Consider the following 23,981-nt stretch of genomic DNA (forward strand, 5'->3'; position numbering starts at 1 on the left):
GAAAAAAGGGAAAAATAAAGGACAGATGAAATAAAGAGGAAACAAATAGCAACACAGCATATTTAAACCTAACCATATCAATAATCACATAAAATATGAATGTTCTAAACACTTCAATTAAAGGCAGAAATTTTCAAATTGGATAAAAAAGCAAAACTCAGCTATATACTGCCTAAAAGAAAATCACTTTACATATAAAGACACAAATAGTTTAAGAGCCAATTAAAAAATGAGCAAAGGTTGGGAACAGGTATTTTGCCAGATGCACAAATGGCCGATAAGCAAATGAAAAAATGCTCAACAATAGTGGTCATCAGGAAATGTAAATCAAAATAACAATGAAATACTACTTCACACCCACTAAGATGGCTGTAATAAAAAAGACAGATACTAACAAGTGTTGGTGAGGATCTGGAGAAACTAGAATTCTCATACATTGCTGGGAATGTAAAATTGTGTAGCTGCTGTGGAAAAAGCTTGGCAGTTCTTAAAAAAATTTAAACAGAATCACCACATGACCTAGCAATTCTACTCTTAATTATATACCAAAGAGAAATGAAAAATAAGTACACATAAAATATGTACACAAATGTTCAAAGAAGAATTACTCATAATAGCTAAAAAGTAGAAATAACTCATAGATCCATCAACTGATGAATGAATAAACAAACTGTGACATATGCATAAAATGCATGTTATTCAGCCATAAAAATGAATTAAGTACTCTTTTACCTATTACAACATGGATTAACCCAGAAAATATTATGCTGAGTAAAAGAAGACAGACACAAAAAGCACATCTACGATTCAATTTATACGACATATCTAGAATAGGTAAATCCACAGAGACAAAAAGGAGATTTGTGGTAGCCAGGGTATGGTGGGAGAGGGGAACTGAATCTAACTGCTAATAGGTATGGGTTTCTTTTTGGAGTGATGGAAATGTTTGAGAATTAGATAGTGGTAATGGCGGCACAACACAGTAAACATACCAATAACCACTAAACTGTATACTTTAAAATGGTGAATTTTATGTTATGTGAATTAAGTCTCAAAAAAAGTAAAAAACAAACAAACAAAAAGATAACAAAGAAATGAAGTACTGAAATATGCTACAATATGGATGAACCTTGAAAACATTATGCTAAGTCAAAGAAGTAAGTCACAAAGGACCACATATTATATGATTCCATCTATATGAAATGTCCAGAATGGGCAAATATATATATATAAAGACAGAAAGATAACTAGTAGTTGCCTAAAGTTGGAGGAGATGGGGGGATTAAGAGGGCTGGCTAATAGTTATGGAATTTCTTTTGGGGTAATGAAAATGTTCTAAAGTTGGCTGTGATGATGAATATAAAACTGTGTGAGTGAATTAAAAGCCACTGAAATATATAATGATGTGTTTTTAATAAATTTGTTTAGAAAAAAGCAAAAGGATGGAAAAATATACTCCACACTACCTGCAATTGACAAGAAAGCTGAAGTGGCTATATTACCAAAGTAATCTCTATAGCAAAGAATATTACCAGCGACAAAAAGGTCACTTCATAAGTGTAAAAGAGTCAATTCATCAGGAGGGCATAACAATCCTATTCATTAGGTGACATAGCTTCAAAATATATAAAGAAACGAACAATTAAAGTGGTAGGAGAAAGTTAAATATTCAATTATTGTTGGAGATTTCAACATCCTCTCTCAATAGCTGCTAGAATAGAAAATCGGTAAGTACATAGGAAAGTGAAAAGGACTCAAATCAATCAAAGTCTGTTCTCTTTAATCACATGAAACTAAATTAGAAATCAATAACAGAAAGATATCTGGAAAATTCCATTTAAAAGCTAAATAGTAAACTTCAAAATAATCTGTGAGTTAAAAGGAAATTGGAAAGTATTTTGAAATAAGAGGAAATGAAAATACAACAAAAATTTATAGGCTGTTATTAAAGCAGTACTTAAAAGGTAATTTAGAGGACTAAATGCCTATATAACAAGAGAAGGACATTCTTGAAATAGTGCTAACAGTGATCTCAGCTTTTACCTTATGAAGCTAGGGAAAGAAAAACAAATGAAATCCAAAGTAGTGGAAAAAAGGAAATAATAAAGAACAGAGCATAAAACAATGAAGTAAAAACAGAAAAATGACAGAGAACATCAGTGAAAATAAAATGATAAACCTTAGCCAGAATGATCAGGGGGTATAAAAAGGAAAGAGAAGTCACAAATTATCAATACTAGGCATGAGAGCGGGCTATCACTATGCATTCTACAAACATTAAAAAGATTATTATGAACTTTTGCCAATAAATTCAATAACTTAGATGAAATGGATACATTCCAAAAGACACAAACTATCAAAACTTACTCAAAGAACAGCCCTATATCTACTGTAGAAAATGAATTTGCTTTTAAAAACTTTCCTACAAGAAAACTACAGGGCCAGATGGTTTGACTAGCAAATCTACCAATCATTTAAGGAAAAAAATACCAATTCCAAGCAAATTATTCTAGAAAATTAAAACCAAAGAAATACTCTCAATTCATTCTGTGATTCCAGCACAACTCTAATTACCAAAATCAGACAAAGAAGTTATAAGGGAAGAAAACTCAAGACCAATATTCTGCCTGAGCCTAAACAGAAAAAAAAAAAGAAAAGAAACAAAAGTTTATTAAACTGATCCAACAATATTTAAATAATACCTCAACAATAGGGTGGGCAACAGTGGCTCAGTGGCAGCATTCCTGCCTGCCAGGCCAGAGACCTGGGTTCAATTCCCGGACCCTGCCCATGTCAAAAAAACAAAACAAGTGGGCTTTCCTTTCTGACTAAAATGGGAAAAGGGAGTGGTGTAACAAAGTAAGGCACCAGGGACTAAAAGAGTTCAAATGGATTTGAGAGGTTGTTTTGGAGGCTACTCCAATGCAAGCTTCAGCTAGATATTGCTAATTGCCATGGGTTGGTTTGCCAAACCCTAACCAACATCATTACCCTAACACTTAAGAACACCTAGGGCTTGAATAGAGACTCTACAAAAGATTCATGTGCTAAGTTTGCTTTCCTGAAACCTATAATTTCCAAAGCGTTTCTAGGCCAGATAGATCCTGATATCCAGAAGGACCAACTTCTCTAAGATTATCAACTAATTACATCCCCCTATCATTGTTGACACCCTTTCTCAACATGAAAATGTTAGAATGGGGATTGCTCAAAGATTGCTATACGCTGAGAGAAGGATCAAGGGAGAGGGAGGAGTTGTAACAAAAAAAAATAGGAATTAACAAATGAATATGACTGCTGAATCACTATATTGCTATTTCTTTTAGCCCCCAGTGTTGTGGAGTAGTTAGAAGGAAAAATCTGAAGAAGTAGAATGGGAACCATAACAAACTTTGAAATCTGTTCTGTAATTACTTGTTAAAACGTACTCTAAAAAGTATTACTTTATTTTGTGCATATATGTTATACTTCACAATAAAAAAATGTTTAAAAAAAGGCAGTGTCCATAAATAAAGTTTTATTGGAACACACACAAGTATATGGTAGGACCAGAAAAAGAAAAAAATAGTAACAAAACAAACAAACAAAAAAACAAGAGGCCCTTATCCCAGGAATGCAAGGTTGGTTAAATATTAAAAAATTAACTGATGTATTTTTTTTTCTCTTTTCAGAAGTTTATTTTTAATTATGCAAATAATATAAGAATGCCTTTTAATTGTGGGAGAAAAATGGTACAGTAAAGGAAGGCCTGGTCTCTCTTGACAAACTGCTGGCAAGCTTCACTGCCAAGGGCACTGAGTATGGGATTGGGGTGTTTTCTTCCCCATCTTTTTGTATATATAAATACACAAAGAGAAATATATGGACTTACTTGGGCTTTAGCTGTAATTATAATTTTTAAAAAAAATTTTTTTTTTATTAATCAAAAAAAAGAAAAGAAATTAACACAACATTTAGAAATCATTCCATTCTACACATGCACTCAGTAATTCTTAGTATCATCACATAGATGTATGATCATCATTTCTTAGTACATTTGCATCGATTTAGGAAAAGAACTAGCAAAACAGCAGAAAAAGATATAGAATGTTAATATAGAGAAGAGAATTAAAATAATAATACTAAAATATATATATATATATAAAAAAGGAAAAAGAAAAAAAACAAAAACAAAAGATACAAACAAACAAACAAAAAACTATATTTCAGGTGCAGCTTCATTCAGTGTTCCAACATACTTACATTACACTTAGGTATTATTGTGCTGTCCATTTTTGAGTTTTTGTATCTAGTCCTGTTGCACAGTCTGTATCCCTTCAGCTCCAATTACCCATTATCTTACCCTGTTTCTAACTCCTGCTGGTCTCTGTTACCAATGATATATTCCAAGCTGATTCTCGAATGTCGGTTCACATCAGTGGGACCATACAGTATTTGTCCTTTAGTTTTTGGCTAGACTCACTTAGCATAATGTTCTCTAGGTCCATCCATGTTATTACATGCTTCATAAGTTTAGTCTGTCTTAAAGCTGCATAATATTCCATCGTAGGTATACGCCACAGTTTGTTTAGCCACTCGTCTGTTGATGGACATTTTGGCTGTTTTCATCTCTTTGCAATTGTAGATAATGCTGCTATAAACACTGGTGTGCAAATGTCCGTCTGTGTCTTTGCCCTTAAGTCCTTTGAGTAGATACCTAGCAGTGGTATTGCTGGGTCGTAATCCATTCTGCCATTCTATGTCTTTTGATTGGGAAATTCAGTCCATTAACTTTTAGTGTTATTACTGTTTGGATAATATTTTCCTCTACCATTTTGGCTTTTGTATTATATATATCATATCTGATTTTCCTTCTTTCTACACTTTACTCCATACCTCTCTCTTCTGTCTTTTCGTATCTGACTCTAGTGCTCCCTTTAGTATTTCTTGCAGAGCTGGTCTCTTGGTCACAAATTCTCTCAGTGACTTTTTGTCTATAAATGTTTTAATTTCTCCTTCATTTTTGAAGGACAATTTTGCTGGATATAGAAGTCTTGGTTGGCAATTTTTCTCTTTTAGTAATTTAAATATATCATCCCACTGTCTTCTAGCCTCCATGGTTTCTGCTGAGAAATCTACACATAGTCTTACTGGGTTTCCCTTGTATGTGACAGATTGTTTTTCTCTTGCTGCTTTCAAGATCCTCTCTTTCTCTTTGACCTCTGACATTCTAACTAGTAAATGTCTTGGAGAACGCCTATTTGGGTCTAATCTCTTTGGGGTGCGCTGCACTTCTTGGATCTGCAAATTTAGGTCTTTCATAAGAGTTGGGAAATTTTCAGTGATAATTTCTTCCATTAGTTTTTCTCCTCCTTTTCCCTTCTCTTCTCCTTCTGGGACACCCACAACACGTATATTTGTGCGCTTCATATTGTCATTCGGTTCCCTGATCCCCTGCTCAAGTTTTTCCATTCTTTTCCCTATAGTTTGTTTCTTTTTGGAATTCAGATATTCCATCCTCCAGTTCACTAATTGTAGCTTCTGTCTCTTTAGATCTACCATTGTAGGTATCCATTGTTTTTTCCATTTTTTCTTCTTTGTCCTTCACTCCCATAAGTTCTGTGATTTGTTTTTTCAGATTTTCTATTTCTTCTTTTTGTTCAGCCCATGTCTTCTTCATGTCCTCCCTCAATTTATTGATTTGGTTTTTAAAGAGTTTTTCCATTTCTGTTCGTATATTCAGCATTAGTTGTCTCAGCTCCTGTATCTCATTTGAACTATTGGTTTGTTCCTTTGACTGGGCCATATCTTCAATTTTCCGAGCGTCATCCATTATTTTCTGCTGGTGTCTGGGCATTTGATCAGATTTCCCTGGGTGTGGGACCCGGCTGGTTGAAAGGTTTTTCTGTGAAATCTCTGGGCTCTGTTTTTCTTTTCCTGCCCAGTAGGTGGTGCTCGTCTGTCTGCGGGGCCCACCAGTAAAAGATGCTGTGGCTCCTTTAACTTGACAATCCGAATCGCATGGAGGGGGGGGTCGCCGGCCGCCGTGGCTTGGGGGAGTGCTGGTCCAAATTGCCCAGCTGGCCCGAGACGCCAAGCGTGGCGGGAGGGCCCCGCTATCCAACGTTCCCAGTCAGACCGGGGAGCCACGTGCGTGGAGGGGACCCCAGTCGCCAGCCGCCCTGGCCGGGAAAACGCGCGCCCCTAGGGTATCTCACCGCAGTGGATTCTCCCTGCCCGTTCAGCCGTTCCAGAATGGGGTACGCTGTCTTTTTGTTCTCTGTCGTGGCTCCGGGAGCTGTTTTGTATTGTTTCTGTTTCTTTAGTTGCTTTTCTGGAGGAGGAACTAAGACCCGCGCATCTTACTAAGCCGCCATCTTCTCCGGAAGTCTAACTGATGTATTTTATCATATTAACAAACTAAAAAAGGAAAACCATATTATCTCAACAGACACAAAAAATGAACTTGGTAAGAATTCACTCTCTGTTCCTGATAAAAACTCTGCAAACTAGAAACTGAAGAGAATTTCCTCAGCCTAATAAGGGGAATTTCTGAAAAAAAACTACAGGAATAAGCTGGTTTCTTGCTCAATAAGGCAAGAAAAAGAAATAAAAGGCAACCAGATTGGAAGGAAGAAGTAAAACCATCATTGTGTTCAGACATGACGGTCTATGCTGAAAACTCAATGTTAATCTATAAAAAAGCTAATGGAAATTTTCAGTTTAAGCAAGGCTGTAGGATACAAGATCAATATAAAATAGTCACTGTATTTCTATTATCTCATAATGAACAGCCAGAAATCACAATTAGAAAATATAATATTTACAATAGCATAAAATAATATGAATTACTTAGAGACAGACTTCACAAAAGATGTGCAAGATTGAGGTCATCACTGTCTGGGGATGGGGAAGAGGAGAGGGTTACAAAGGGGTACAAGGAAACTTTTGATACTAATGGATGAGCTAATAATTTCACAGGTGCACACATACGTTCAAATCTACCAAATTATACACTTTAAACACCTGCAGTTTATTTCATGTTAATTATACTTCAATAAAGCTCAAAAAAAAAAAAAAAGAAGAAAATAAAGGAAAGGAAAACCATGTAAGTACTAGATGAAAACATGGGAGGAGTAGGGAAAACTGTCTTAAATATGACTTAAAATCCAGAAGCAATAAAGCAAAAGACTGATAAATGTTACTACATAAAAACCTTATCCATGGCCAAAACAACCCCCCATACACCATAACAACAACAACAAAATACACATGACCACATGGGAAAAATATTTGTAAAATACACATTACAGGCAAAGGGTAATATCCCTAGTATATAAAAGGATCCTAAGAATGAAGAAAAAGACCAATCACCCCTAGAAAAATGGACTAGAGAAATGGGCAATTTATAAAAACAAAAAGCAAATAGCTTTTAACTATATCAAATGATGAGTAATCATGTTCATCACAGAAATGCTCCCCACAAGCAAACAAGCAAACAAACCAACCTATACTGGGATATCATTTTCCACTACTGGATCGGCAAAAATTCAATGGGTGATCATATATTGTGTTGGAGAGTCTATAGGGAACAGGCATGCTTATATTTTGCTGGTGGGAATTCAAAATGGCACAATTCCTATGGCAAGAAATTTGGTAGTATCTAGCAAAATTACAAAAACACATCTTTTGATCTAGCAATCTCATTTCTAGGAACCTAACTCAAAAAAAAATTGTGATAAAAAAGTTGTATGTACAAGTCATTTCATTGCAGTACTAACTGTAACAGTAGGATTAAGAATTGAAATGCCTATCAATAGGGGAACCGGTTGAATAATGCTTAATTCAATAACACAACAGATGTAAGAAGTAATGAAGAATAGCAGTAGAAGCCTATGGAGTCTGAAATTCCATAACTTAAGACTGACTGTAAGGAGAAAAACATATTGTACATTACTATTTATCTAAGAGGGGGATATGTCTATATATGTACTTGCTTATATTTTTAAAAAGGCAAGATAAGCCTTTTTTCTTCTTTTTAAAGGTTATCTAGAAGTAGAGGGAGGAGGAGACAGGGAGAGAAGCTAGTCTTCTCTGAGTATACCTTATTTTGTAGATGTGACTTTGGAACCATGTAACTATTTTATAAAACAAAATAGATCTTGTACAAAGAGTCAATAATAGAAAGGTATAGGGAAAAACTACTATTGCATACTATGACCTATATTTAGCAGGAAGACATCAACAATAGCATAGCAATACCAAGGGAAAATAATTGGGGGAGGGGGGCAGGACAAGAGTTAAGGAGAGGTTTGGATTTTCTATATGATGAGGGTGTGTTTATCTGTTATTTTTCTTTTTGGAGCAATGAAAATTGTCTAAAATTAAAAGTGCTGATGATCGTACAACTAATTGAGACATGGATTGTTTACTTTGGCCATAATCCATGAAGCTCAAAGGATGGAGGTAGCTGAAGTATACATTGACTAGAAGTAGAGTGGTAAACTGTGATGTATATATATGATGGAATATTGTGTGGCCACAGAAAGGAAAGAAGTCGTGAGGCATGCAACCAGGTGAATGATCCTTGGGTGGTGCCAAATAAGCCAGAAACAAAAGAATAAATATTGTATGATGTCTCACAGAAGATACCTATAAGAAAATTGGGGCCTAGATTCTAAGCTCTCATAGCAGTCACATTTAGTCTGGAGCTGTAAATGTTTTTCTAGATTTTGAGCTGTGCTATATATGTAGAACCTGGTACTTCCTGGGAACTCTGGCTACCTGTGTGACATCCAAGACTCAGAGTTGGAATTATGCAGCTGTGAAAGTTGGCATTGCCACATACAACAACTGTTAATGAAAGCGAAAAAGAGATCAGGCTTCAGTCACAGATAAGAATGAAGTTGATCTGGTTGGGACTAAGGTAAATCAGAATGCAGGGTAAAGGATGATATTGTCTGTATTTTAGAACTTCACCTACTGAGACGTTTATTTTGTCCAAAACCTCAATTTTCTGTAGCACATAATATAACTTAACCTGTCTGGATAGCTCATTTAAACAACCCAAACACTTGATGCCCATAATGGGAAAGAGGGCTTGTAATTATACATAGCTTAATGTAATACCTGGATACATCCCAGAGTATGCTGGGCAGATAATTAAAAAACACTGGTAAAGACCCTTGAGGGACTGGAGAGAAAATATGGAACTACTAAACTTTCCCACTGGGGAAGAAACCTGATACTATCTCAAACATTAGGTACTCACAAGTCAATAGGCTAAGCCCTTGATCTTGAGGCTTGCTCTTAAGAAACTTATTTCCGTAATGAAGAAGCTAAGCCTACCTATAGTTATGCCTAAAATTTACTTCTAGAAACCCCCTTTGTTGCTCAGATGAGGCCCCTTTCTCTCTGCAAGGAAAATCACTATTCCCCCCAACTACATGGGAGTGAAAATCTCCCTGGCAACGTGGGCAATGATTCCCAGGGATGAGCCTGGCCCTGGCACCATGGTATCAACAACACCTTCCTGACCAAAAGGGGGAAAAGAAATGTGACAAAATAAGATATCCATGTCTAAGAGAGTTCAAATAGAGTCGAGAGGCTATTCTGGAGGCTACTCTTAAGCAAGCTTCAACTGGCTATTGCTAATAACCACAGTTTGCCAAACTCCAAGCAACACCATTCCTGCTAACCCTAAACAATACCTAAGGCACTATCTGAGAGTCTACAAAAGTTTCAGGCAGTAAGCTTACTTTCCAGAAACCAACAACCTCCAGAATGTTCCTAGGCCAGATAAGTCCTGAAACCCACAGCCCAAACATCTCTAATGATTGGGAGAAGAATCAAAGGAGAAGGAGGAGTTAAAACAGAGAAGAAAGGATTTAACAAATGAGTATGACTGCTGAATCATTACACTGATATTTCTTTTAATCTCCAGAGTCTTGGAGCACCTAGAAAGAAAAACCTGAAATTATGAAACTGTAACCCATACCAAACTCTGAAATCTTTTCTATAACTACTTGTTACAATGTACTTCAAAATTTATTACTTTATTGTATATGGGTTATATTTCACAATAAAAAATGTTAAAAAAAACACAAATAAAAAAAAACTAAAAAAGAAAACTGAAATCATCCAGTGTGAGAAGAATGAAGAAAAGTAAATAGAGTTTGAAGAACCTATGTGATACCATCAAAAGTATAAATATACACATCGTGGGAATATGAGAAGGAGAAGAAAGAGAAAGGAACAGAGAGAATATTTAAAGAAATAATGGCTGAAAACATCTGAAATTTAACAAAAGATGAATATACATATCTAAGATGCTAAAGGAGATCTAAACAGAATAAACCCAAATTTACCCTGTTGGGACTCACACTGCAACACATATGATCAAACAGTCGAATGCCAAAGGTCAAGAGAGAATTCTGAAAGCAGCCAAGAGAAGCAATGTGTCACATACAAGGGAGCACCAATGAGATTAAACGCCAATTTCTCATCAGTAATCACGGAGTTAAGAAGGCTGTGGAAGGACTCTAGGAGGAACTTCTAGGGAAGATGGAATAGGGAGCTCCAGCACACAGTCTTTTCACCAAAATAGCTATTAAACAGGCAGGAACTGTCTGAAACAACTGTTTTGGGCTTCTGGTGGCAAGAACACTGTATAGCATCCATTCTTTCGGCAGAGCTGGAGAAAGCAGCTGATATACTATGGTAAGAAATAGTGATTTGCTCTCTCTACAGCAGTGGCTGCGGGTACCCATCCCACACTCTCATGGAAGGCCACCTTGGGGTCCAGTCCCTGGCTAGCTACCTAAGGACAGGAGACAGAAAAATCCTCTTCCCCAAGAATAGGTGCGGGCATACAGAATCACTGATCATGGCTTTTTTAAAAAACTTTTAACAATATTTTATTAAAAATATTTTTATTGTAAAGACTTAACAAACATATTATGTCAACATTCTTGACATACAAACATTCCATACATGGTGTACAATCAAAGGCTCACAACATCATCACATAGTTGTGTATGCAACACCATGATTATTTTTTTGAACATTTGCCTCACTCAAGCAAAAGAAAGAAAAAAGAAAAAGCTCATACATACGGTATCCCTTATCCCTCCCGGTCATTAACCACTAGTATTTCAATCTACTCAATTTATTTTAACCTTCGTTCCCCCCATTGCTTATTTATTTTTTACCCATATATTTTTTACTCATCTGTCCATACACTAGATATAAGGAGCATCAGACACAAGGGTCTCACAATCACATGGTCACACTGTAAAAGCTGTATCACTATACAGTCATCTTCAAGAATCATGGTTACTGGTACACAGCTCCACAGTTTCAGGTACTCCCCCTCTAGCCACTCCAATACACCATAAACAAAAAAGGGGATATCTATATAATGCTTAGGAATAACCTCCAGGATAACCTCTCGACTCTGTTTGAAATCTCTCAACCACTGACACTTATTTTGTCTCATTTCTCTCTTTCCCCTTTTGGTTGAGAAGGTTTTCTCAATCCCCTGATGCCAGGTCCCACCTCATCCCCCAATTTCTATCCCACATTGCCAAGGAGATTTACACCCCTGGGAGTCATGATCATGGCTTTTGACTGGTGAATTTGAATCACTGGATCCTGGATCTGAGCCAGTATTTCAACCTATCTCAAACAAAGGCAGCAGGACCCTGATACTGATGCAAGATGTTAATAATAGGATAGTATATGGGAAAAATGTATACCTAATGTAAATAATGGATGACACATAATAGTATGATTTTAATAATTTTTCCTCAATTGTAATAAAGTTAACTACTATTAAAAAACAGTACAACTATCATCATCAATTGTAACAAATGTTTTACACCAATCTAAGGTATTGGGGATGGAGTGGTGTATGGGAATTCTGTATTTTACTCATGATTGTTTTATGAACTCACAACTTCTCTAATGAAAAAAAAAAAAGAAGGCACTGGGATGACATATTTTTTTTTTAGATTTTTTAAAACTTTTTTTATTAATAAAAAAAATTAACAAACAAAACATTAGATATCATTCCATTCTACATATACAATCAGTAATTCTTAATATCATCACATAGTTGCATATTCATCATTTCTTAGCACATTTGCATCGATTTAGAAAAAGAAATAAAAAGACAACAGAAAAAGAAATAAAATGATAATAGAGAAAAAAACTATACGTACCATATTCCTTACCCCTCGTTTTCATTTACCACTATTTCAAATTTATTTATTTTAACATTTGTTCCCCCTATTATTTATTTTTATTCCATATGTTCTACTCTTCGGTTGATATAGTAGCTAAAAGGAGCATCAGACATAAGGTTTTCACATTCACAGAGTCTCATTGTGAAAGCTATATCATTGTTCAATCATCATCAAGAAACATGGCTACTGGAACACAGCACTACATTTTCTGGCAATTCCCTCCAGCCTCTCCACTACATCTTGAACAACAAGGTGATATCTACTTAATGCGTAAGAATAACCTCCAGGATAACCTCTCAACTCTGTTTGGAATCTCTCAGCCACTGACACTTTGTCTCATTTTACTCTTCCCTTTTTTGGTCGAGAAGGTTCTCTAAATCCCTTGATGTCAATTCTCAGCTCACTGTAGGGTTTTTCTCAGTCCTTTGATGCTGAGTCTCAGCTCATTCTAGGATCTTTGTCCCACGTTGCCAGGAAGGTCCACACCCCTGGGATTCATGTCCCACGCAGAGAGGGGGAGGGTGGTGAGAATGCTCATCATATTGGCTGGAGAGAGAGGCCACATCTGAGCAACAAAAGAGGCTCTCTTGGGGGTGACTCTTAGGCCTAAATTTTAAAGAGACTTGACCTATCCTTTGTGGGGTTAAGTTTCATGTGAACAAACCCCAAGACTGGGGGCTCAGCCTATAGCTTTGGTTGTCCACACTGCTTGTGAGAATATCAAGAATTCAACTTGGGGAAGTTGAATTTCTCCCCACTCTCACCATTCCCCGAAGGGGGCTTGCAAATGCTTTTCTAGTCACTGATCAAATCATTCTGGGATTCATCGGGGCATCACTCTGGACAAACCAATAAAATCTCATGTGCTACCTGAGATTCCAAGTACTTATGACATTCAATCAAACTATCTACATGAGTTATATTAGGACATGCTCTAGTCAAAATCTAAATTTTGTAACAAATAAACATTTTTTGCTTTAGTCTCACACATAAGGTGACACTTTAAAGTATTAATTATCATGGGATGACATATTTTAAGTGCTGATAGAAAAAAACTGCCAACCAAGAATCCTATATCCAGCAAAACTGTTTTTCAAAATTGAAGGACAGAATAAGACATTTCCATATAAACAAAAGTTGACAGAATTCATCAGCACTAAACTGGACCTATAAGAGATGCTAAAGAGAGTTCTGCTAGTTGAAAGGAAAGGACACAGGACAACAAATGGAAGCCACATGAATAAATGAGGATCTCTAGTACATATAATGACATGGATAAAAAAATATATGTCAGAAATACTGGGATCTGTCCTGTAACTACTTGTTGAAGAGTGCCTTGAAAACTATTGCTTTTTTATTTCTCTGCTTTGTGTGTGTATATATATATATATATATATATATTATATTATACAATAAAAAAGTTAAAAAAAATGTCAGTACTACAGTATTTTTGGTTTACAACTCAATTTTTTAACTTCCCACAAGATATAAAAGGCAAATGCACAAAATGAACTGATAGCTCTTCCACTGCCATTTTAAATCTAGCTCCAGACAATGCTCTGACACCGCTGCTAAGGGGACTCAGTCTGAGCACCAGCCCCTCTGCTGACAATTCCGCCATCATGAAGGACATGAATTAATACAGCAACATAGAGGAATTTGCAGAGGGATCCAAGATTAACGCAAGCAAGAGTCAGCAGGGTGATCATAAAGTGTTTATTGGAGGCTGGAGCTGGGATACAAGTAAGAAAGATCTGACTACTTGCCTTGATTTGGAGAGGTTGTAGACTGCAGAATTAAAACAGATCCAGTCACTGGAAGGTCAAGAGGATTTGCGTTTGTGCTTTTCAGAGATGCTGCTAGCATTGATAAGGTTTTGGATTGAACGAACACAAACTTGCCGGCAAATTAATACGCCCCAAAAGGGCAAAGGCTTTAAAAGGGAAAATATCCCCCAAAAACCTTTTTATGGGTAGATGGAGTCCAGATTCTACTGAAGAGCAAATAAAAGAATATTTTGTAGAATTTAGAGAGATTGAAAATATCGAGCTCCCCACGGATATCAAAAAAAAAAGAAAGAAGATGTGCCAGTTTGAAAGGATGTATGTACCCTAGAAAAGCCATGTTTTAAACCTGCCATTTTGTTAAGGCAGCCATTTCTTCTAATCCCTATTCAGTACTGTATGTTGGAAACTTTAATTAGATTGTCTCCATGGAGCTGTGACTCACTCAAGAGTAGGTGTTAAACAGGACATGTCTCCACCCATTCCAAGTGGGTCTTGATTACTTAACTGGAATCCTATAAAAGAGGAGACATTTTGGAAAAAGCTGGAGATTCAGAGAGAGCAGAAAAGGACAACAGAATGCTGCAGAAACTTGAAGCAGAAGTCCAGAGACTTTCAGAGATGAAGAAGGAAAACGTCTCCCGAGAAGCTGGAGAGGAAGCTAGCAGATGATGCCGTGCTCATCATGTGCCCTTCTAGCCGAGAGAGAAACCCTAACTGTGTTCTCCACGTGTCTTTCCACATGAGAGAGAAACCCTGAACTTCATCGGCCTTCTCGAATCAAGGTATCTTTCCTTGGATGCTTTAGATTGATCATTTCTATAGACGTGCTTTAATTGGGACATTTTCTCAGGCTTAGAACTATAAACTAGAAATTTATAAAATTCCTCTTTTTAAAAGTCATTCATTTCTGGTTTATTGTATTCCAGCAGCTAGGAAACTAGAACACAAGAGGATTTCATTTTATCATATATACAGATGAATAGCCAGTAAATAAATTGTTATAAAGCATATATATCACCAAACGGGTCCTAGGAAGTGTGAAATCAAAGTTGCACAACCCAAAGAGGTATACAGGCAAGAAAAGCAACAACAGAAAGGAGGAAGAGGAGCTGCAGCTACTGGACGAGGTGATAATAGGTGTCAGGGACAAAATCTGGGCCAAAATTGAAAAAAGGGATTGAATAACTATTACGATCAAGGGTATGGAAATTATAATAGTGCTATGGCAGTGATTAGAACTATCGTGGCTATGGTGGATTTGATTATACTGGGTATAAGTATGGGACTATGGGAACTATAGATATGGACAGGGATATGCAGACTACAGCGGTCAACAGAGCACATACAGCAAGGCATCTTGAGGGAGTGCAATCACCAAAACAATTACCAGCCATACTAAAAGAGGACCTTGGAGAAAACAGGAGGAAATGCTAAAGTAACCCATCTTGCAGTATGATGCTGAAGATTGGTCTTCTGTTGATCTAAGATTATTATTTTGTAAAAGACTTTCTAATGTACAAGACACAACTGTCATGCCATCCTGACCAAAGGGGGTAAAAGAAGTGTACCAAATAAGGTATCAGTGGCTAAGAGAGTTCAAAGAGAGTTGAGAGGCTACTCTGTAAGTTACTCTTATGCATGCTTCAGTTAGACATCACTACCTATCATAACTTGCCAAACTCCAACCAAAACTATCCCTGCCAATCCTAAAGAACACCTAGGGCAAGATATAAGATTCTACAAAGGTTCCATGCACTAGGGTAACTTTCCAGAAACCTACACCCACCAGATGGGTCCCTGAACCAGATAAGTCCTGAAATGCAGAGAGGTCAGCTTCTTCAGATCATCAACTAGTTCCATCCCCTTACCTCAAATTACTAACAGCTCCTTCAACATGAAAAAGTTAGAATAGGCATAGCCCAAATACCCCTAAAGAGTGTGAAAAAGATCAAAGGTGATGGTGAAGTTATACAGAGAAGGTGGGGTTTAACAAACAAGTATAATTGCTGAATCATTATATGGACATTTCTTTTAGTCTCTAAAATCTTAGAGCAGCTAGAAGCAGAAATCTAAAATGTTGGAATTGTAACCCATACCAAACTCTGAAATCTGTTCTACAACTAAGTATTGTGACGTGCTTTCAAATTTGTTGCTTTTTTGTATATATGCTATTTTTCACAAAAAAGAAGTCGATTATAATGATAAATGCACAGCTATATGATATTGTGAACTACTGATTGTACCCTTTGATTGATTGCGTGGTTATGTGAATATATATCAATAAAAAATAAATAATTAAAAAAAAAAGAGACTGTCCAACTGTATATAGCTGCCACATAGTTTTCTTTGTTTTTACTTTGTCCTTTGCTGTGTTATGCCTTGGTGTGGATGTGTGTTTAAATAAATTTTATTTTGATTTCATGTTAAACTTCAAATAAATGTTCCTTAAGTGAAAAAAAATGTAATGATAAATCAGTGGTTCTAGATTCATATTTAAACATGTAATTTTTATAAGATTATATGAAGAAGGGGGATATAGGCATATGGAACATAGTTTGTGCATACTTTTGAAGTTAAATTGGTATTTAAGAAACAAGAGGGTTCTAGATTTAGGATATTAAATTTAAGGCTCATGGTAACTACAAAGCTTGTAGTTGGAGATGGGGCACAGAAGGAATGGAAAATTGATGCATAATGGGCACAAGGTTTCTGTTTGGGGGGATAGAAATGTTTTAGTAACAGAAGGTAGTGAGGGTACCACAACAGTGTATTTTATGAGTAATCCCATGGAACGGTATGCTTGGTATAAAAGGAAAGTTTATGTTGTGTGTATAGCCACAATGAAAAAAAAAAGAGGGGGTGCAAGGGTAGTTCAGTGGTAGAATTCTCGCCTACCATGTGGGAGACCCAGGTTCGATTCTGAGTCCATGCACTTCCCCCAAAACAAAACAAGCAAAACAAACAAAAAAATTCAACAAATGGTGTTGCAATAATGTGATATTCACATGGAAAAATAATGAAATGTGACCCTGCCATACAACATACAAAACAAAACAAAAAAAAGAGCAACTAAAAACTAAAGAGACAATGACAAGGAAGTGAAATATGTGATAGGATTTAATAAAGGAAGAGAAGAGGCCTGAGGACCCCAGTGCATGGAACCATTGTAGAATCTTATATAATGCCCTAGATGTTCTTTAGGATTGGCAGAAATGGTTTTGGTTTTGGTTTGGGAAGTTATGGCAGGTAGCAATGTCTAACTGAAGCTTGCTTATGAGTGTCCTCCAGAGTAGCCTCTCGACAATATGTGAACTCTCTGAGCCACTGATACCTTATTTGTACACTTCTTTTTCCCCTTTTGGTCAGGGTGGAACTGTTGATCCCATAGTGCCTGTGCTGGTTTGAAAGAATATATGTTCCCTAGAAAAGCCATGTTTTAATCTAAATCCCATTTCATTAAGGCAGAATAATCCCTATTCAATACCGTATGTTTGAAACTAATCAGACCATCTCCCTGGAGATGTGATTTAATCAAGAGTGGTTGTTAAGCTGGATTTGGGTGGGTCCTGATAAGTTTCTGGAGTCCTATAAAAGAGGAAACATTTTGGAGAATAAAAGATTTGGAGAGAGCAGAGAATGCTGCAGCACCACAAAGCAGAGAGTCCACGAGCAAGTGACCTTTAGATGAAGAAGGAAAACGCCTCCCGGGGAGCTTTATGAAACCGGAAACCAGGAGAGAAAGCTAGCAGATGATGCGGTGTTCACCATGTGCCTTCTCACTTGAGAGAGAAAGACCCAGAACTTTATCGGCTTTCTTGAATCAAGGTAACTTTCCCTGGATGCCTGTGATTGGACATTTCTATCTATAGATTTGTTTAATTGGGACATTTTCTTGTCCTTAGAACTGTAAACTCACAACTAATTAAATTCCGTTTTTAAAAAGCCATTCTGTTTCTGATATATTGCATTCCAGCACCTAGCAAACTAGAACAGTGCCATGGCTAGAATCATCTCCCATACCTCCAGGGAGACTTATATCCCTGCATGACATGTCCCACATAGTGGGGAGGGCATGATTTCATTTGCAGTGTTGGCCTAAGCTTTAATTCTATATAAACTGAATTACGCTATTTAGAAGCAATAACTGAACTTGGTATCCTTATTGAAGTTAGCGCTGTTGTTAAGTACTATAACAAATTCAAGATATAAATAAAATCTTCCTGGGAAAATATATTAGTTCTTTTAATGTGAAGATTTTCTTTTAAAATAAATCATGAGGGCAGGCCATGCCAGAGACCTGGGTTCGGTTCCCAGCACTTGCCCATACAAAAAAAATAATAATAAATAATAATAATAATAATAAAATCATGAGAACTATGTAACTAGAAAGTTTATGAAAGGGAAATAGGAACAGGGAGAAGGCAGATAATTGTATTATCACTTTGTTTCACATATTCAAAATTAAATGGAATTTAAGTGTAACACCTGCAAAACCATAAAAATGTTTTAATTACATCTAAAAATGTACACTAAATCACGGGAAAAATAATGTTGAATCCTACCTGAAAAAGATCCAAGAGAGGCTTCCAAGAGAGCATCAAAACTGCTGCTCTGTTGATGGTTTTGGGAATTTCAGAATAAAACAGTGTATTTTCTCTGTTCTCACCAGACATGGCTAAAAGAGAAAACAATTATTTTCATTATTATAAAAATAGCGTTCTTATTATAATCAGAGTAGTAGGAACACAATGCCTTCTATACATTGCATTATTCACTGTTGCATCTTTTGTAATAACAGATTAGAAAAACATCAATATCTATTATTAGAGGCCTGGTTAAATAAAATACAGCACAATTATATAATGGAATATTCTGGAGCTGCTGAAAAGAAAAATAAATAAACAGAATGAATTATCTCTATAATTACTGATGTGGGAGGTCATCAGGAGATAGACATTAAGGTAGATATTGGGTAACTAGAACTGAAGGGATACAGATTGTGCAACAGGACTGATCGTAAAAATTCAGAAATGGAGAGCACAATACTACCTAGCTGTAATACAATAATGTTAGAACATGTGGTAGTTAGATTAGTTGTCAACTTGGCCAGGTGAAGGCACCTAGTTCTGTTGCTGTGGACATGAACCAATGGTAGGTGAATCTCATCTGTTGCTAATTACATCTGCAGTCGGCTAGGAGGCGTGTCTGCTGCAATGAGTGACGTTTTGACTTAATTGGCTGATGCTTAAATGAGAGAACGCAATGTAGTACAGCCAAGCAGCTCGGCATTCCTCATCTCAGCCCAGGCCTTTCGAGATGCAGAAAGAAGTCACCCTGGGGAAAGTTCTTGGGACCCAGGGGCCTGGAGAGAAGACCAGCAGAGACCATCTTGTGCCTTCCACGTAAGAAAGAACCTTGGTGGAAAGTTAGCTGCCTTTCCTCTGAAGAACCAACAAAATAAATCCCCTTTTATTAAAAGCCAATCCGTCTCTGGTGTGTTGCATTCCAGCAGCTAGCAAACTAGAACAGATATGGTACCAGAGAGTGGGGTGCTGCTGCGGTTTGCAAATGCCAGATATGTTTGAACGGTGTTTTGGATGGCTAAGGGGAAGATTTTGGAGGAATTGTGAAGAGAATGATGGAGAAGACCTGGAGTGCATGAAGGGACTGTTGGTGTAAATGGAACCACTGCCAATCCTGACAAAGGAGGACACAAAAGGGAGAGATTGGAGTTCGCAGAGTGAGAACCATGGAAGCTCGGGTCTGAAGCCAAGAAACCTCGGCCAGGAGAGTGGACCCACCCATATACATGGAGAGGGTGAGTTTACTCTGAAGGGCGCGGATGAATCTCCCCTCTCATTGCAGTGGAAGAGTTGTGCAGCCTCAGGCCTTGGAGAAGGCAGAGCACGCTCCTTGGGGGACTGGGAGAGCCTGGCTGCCAGCATGTGGAGGGGTTAAGTGTGTGCCCCAGAAATGGCAGAGAGCCTAGGGGTGGCCCTGATGCCTGGAGAGAGTGGAGCCCAGAGGTGGTCTCCTCGATGTTCCCCGAGGTTGATTTGGAAAGAGGCCGGCCACTGCATAGGCCCTTGGAAGGGGTGGGACTGCCACTTCCTATAGCTGAAGGATGAATGACTTTCAGACTTTGAAATCCCACGGCGCTTGCCCTGCAGGTTTTACATCTGTGTTTCTTCCAGTTTCTCCCTATGGAAATGAAAATCTGTATCCTGTGAATATCCTCCTTTGCATATTGGCACCGGACTTGTTTTGAGATTTACAGGTCCACAGCAAGAAGAGAATTTTTTGCACCTGTTTAAGGTGATGTGCGTAGTTGCCAAGTTGACAAGGGGTGGGCATGTGGTAGTTAGATTAGTTGTCAATTTGGCCGGGTGAAGAAGGCACCTAGTTCTGTTGCTGTGGACATGAACCAATGGTAGGTGAATCTCATCTGTTGCTAATTACATCTGCAGTCGGCTAGGAGGCGTATCTGCTGCAATGAGTGACGTTTTGACTTAATTGGCTGGTGCTTAAATGAGAGAACGCAATGTAGCACAGCCAAGCAGCTCGGCATTCCTCATCTCAGCACTAATAGCTCAGCCCAGGCCTTTGGAGATGCAGAAAGAAGTAACCCTGGGGAAAGTTCTTGGAACCCAGGGGCCTGGAGAGAAGACCAGCAGAGACCATCTTGTGCCTTCCACGTAAGAAAGAACCTTGGTGGAAAGTTAGCTGACTTTCCTCTGAAGAACCAACAAAATAAATCCCCTTTTATTAAAAGCCAATCCATCTCTGGTGTGTTGCATTCCGGCAGCTAGCAAACTAGAACAAGGAGATAGACATTAAGGTAGATATTGGGTAACTAGAACTGAAGGGATACAGATTGTGCAACAGGACTGATCGTAAAAATTCAGAAATGGATAGCACAATACCACCTAGCTGTAATACAATAATGTTAGAACACTGAATGAAGCTGGATGTGAGAATGATAGAGGGAGGAGGGCTGGGGGCACAAATGAAATCAGAAGGAAAGAGACAATAAAGACCAAGATGGTATAATCTAGGAATGCCTAGAATGTATAATGATAGTGACTAAATGTACAAATTTAAAAATGCTTTTGCATGAGGAAGAACAAAGGAATGTCAATAATGCAGGGTTTTGAAAACAGATGGTAATTAATATTTTAATACTTTAACTTATGTGTGAGACTATAGCAAAAATAGAGTTTTATATGGCACAAAACATTTCGACTAGCACATTTCCTAATATAACTTATGTGGGCAGCTTAACTGAACACTGTAAGTACATGGAACCTTGAGTAGGGTATGAGATTTTGTAGATTTGTCCAGAGTGATGCTCTGGACAAATCCCAGAATGATTTGAACAGTGAATTCAAAGGTATTTTCAAAGTCCCCTTGGGCGAATGGTGAGAAAGGGGGAAAATTCAACTTCCCCAAGAGGAGAATTCTTGATATTCTCACAAGCAGTGGGGACAACCAAAGCAATAGGCTGAGCCCCCAATCTTGGGTTTTGTTCATAAGAAACTTAACCCCGCAAAGGACAGGCTAAGCCTACTTAAATTTAGTTCTAAGAGTCACCCCCAAGAGAACCTCTTCTGTTGCTCAGATGTGGCCTCTCTCTCTCTCTCTCAGCCAACACAACCAAACTCACTGCCCACCCCCTCTCTACATGGGACATGACTCCCAGGGGTGTGGACCTTCCTGACAACGTGGGACAGAAATCCTAGAATGAGCTGGGACTCAACATCAAGAAATTGAGAAAACTTCTCAACCAAAAGGGGGAAGAGCAAAATGAGACAAAATAAAGTGTCAATGGCTGAGAGATTCCAAACAGAATTGAAGGGTTATCCTGGTGGTTATTCTTATGCATCAAGCAGATATCACCTTTTTAGTTAAGACGTAAAAGAGAGGCTGGAGGGAACTGCCTGAAAATGTAGAGTTGTGTTCCAGTAGCCATGTTTCTTGAAGATGACTGTATAATAATACAGCTTTCACAATGTGACTGTGTGATTGTGAAAACCTTGTGTCTGATGCTTCTTTTATGTACCTTATGGACAGATGAGTAAAACATATGGATTAAAAATAAATAAACAGTAGGGGGAACAAATGTTAAAATAAATTTAGTAGATTGAAATGCTACTAAATCAATGAAAGGGAGGGGTATGGGGTATAGTATGTATGAACTTTTTTCTGTTTTCTTTTTATTTCTTTTTTTGAATTGATGCAAATGTTCTAAGAAATGATCATGATGAATATATAACTATGTGATGAAAAAAGAAAAAATGGATAAACAGACATTAATCTGCAACAGTATTAAGTACTAAATAAAATTTAACAGACGGAGAAGAGGAAATGGAGAATAGTGCATCTCAAGCTTCCAAGTGGACTCTGGTGTTATCATCTGTACAGATTTTGAAAGAATAAAATACTTGCATATCCATTAAAAAAAAAATTACTGATGTGAACTAATCCCCAAAATAAATTAAGTAAAAAAAAAAGCAAGGTAAAGAATTGGGTTTGTATATTGCTTTTTGTGTAAAACACAAAATGCATATAGATTTGTCTAAGTATACATACGGAGATATCTCTAAAAGGATATATATGAAACTTGTATTAGAAACAGCTTTAGAGGAGGGGAAGAAACCTGTAATTCTAAATTAAATAAACAAAAAGTAAATCAATGGATTAGTATATTTCATTTAGACAGACTTTAAATCCTAGAATGGACTCAGGAAGAAGCACTGGTTTAGAAAATGAAAGCAGTCACTGTTGAAAGTGGGAACAGACTAGTGGTTTTACTGTTTCTAACCTGACCATTCCTGGGGAAAAACATTTTGAATTAGCTTTGGAAGAAACAATTTTTGGCATCTTTAACTGACTTTGAAACTAAGATCATGTTATCAGAAACTAAAACCACTGCTACAAATCATTTCACATATGTATGAATATACCTACAGGACTAATGTTTTAAGAGTGGAAATGCTGGGACAAAGGGTGTATATATTCAAGATTTATTACCTGCAAGTAGAAATAAAAAATAACACAGCACCAAAACTGAAGTTCTTCAGATTAAAAAATTTTTCCCCCTAAAATGGAACCAAAAGTAACTAGCTTATTTATTCACCAAAATTTAACTAGCTATTATATCTAACCTCTGTGTTTGAATTAAGAAAACATTTCATCTCGGCAACAAGAACTTCAAACTTACCAAGATAATAGATCCTGTCTGAATGAGGGCCATCTGGATCATTCCTTTTTACAAACATAAAATCATGTGGTGCTTTGGCCATCATGTAGCCATGATATTTTCTGGTATCAGCAAGCAGTTTTTTAAGCTGACTCCAGGAATATCGCTCAACATAAAACGGCTCCAATTTAGGCTGATCTTGTGATTCAATATTCTCCTCACAGTCTGCAGTTTCAAAGATTTCAACACCCAGCTGTTCTGTTTCCATTGCTGCTGCCATGTTGCATTTTCCTAGAAAAACAAGGTACATGAAACTGTTCAGAGGACTGACATCTCTTCCACACCAAAAAAAAACAAAAAAAAACCCATTCTTTTGAGCACATCTGCAATGAAATTTGGTTATAACAATAGTTCTTCTGGGTTTAGTTTTAAAATGAGATTTTTAAAAAAATGAGGTCATGTCTATTTTATAGTGACTATAAATCTCTTTGGGAACTTTTATAAAAGACTCGCCTTAGGAATCTCTTGCCAAAATTCCCTTTTCTTTCCCACACTGGAAGGAAGCAGGCCATATGCCAGTTGGCTGCTATGCTTCACACAAGAGCATGTCAGTAGTCAAGCTAAATGTGCCAAAAGAGTTAAGCGGTTTGGCATTTTAAAAAGTAACACATTTGATGAATGTGGATTTCTTCAACTAATAGAAATAATCACTACCTTTTAGAGCAATAATAAAATCGTCACAAACAATATACTTGTAATAACCTTCAAAGG

At 37.1% G+C, this 23,981-nt stretch overlaps 1 protein-coding gene across 9 annotated transcripts in view; it reads right to left on the reverse strand.

Moving 5' to 3' along the window:
* The window catches only part of DPP8 (dipeptidyl peptidase 8), an 80,915-nt gene that overhangs the window by 53,122 nt on the left and 3,812 nt on the right, over positions 1 to 23,981 (reverse strand). For all 9 annotated transcript variants that reach the window (XM_077128245.1, XM_077128244.1, XM_077128239.1 and 6 more), the window contains 2 exons: positions 23,232 to 23,501; positions 18,574 to 18,686 (listed from right to left, as the gene is read on the reverse strand). In XM_077128245.1, the coding sequence (XP_076984360.1) occupies positions 18,574 to 18,686; positions 23,232 to 23,501 (383 nt within the window). The remainder of the gene's footprint in view (positions 1 to 18,573; positions 18,687 to 23,231; positions 23,502 to 23,981) is intronic.

Source organism: Tamandua tetradactyla, chromosome 14, assembly GCF_023851605.1.
Source record: "Tamandua tetradactyla isolate mTamTet1 chromosome 14, mTamTet1.pri, whole genome shotgun sequence".
NCBI classification, from domain to species: domain Eukaryota; kingdom Metazoa; phylum Chordata; class Mammalia; order Pilosa; family Myrmecophagidae; genus Tamandua; species Tamandua tetradactyla.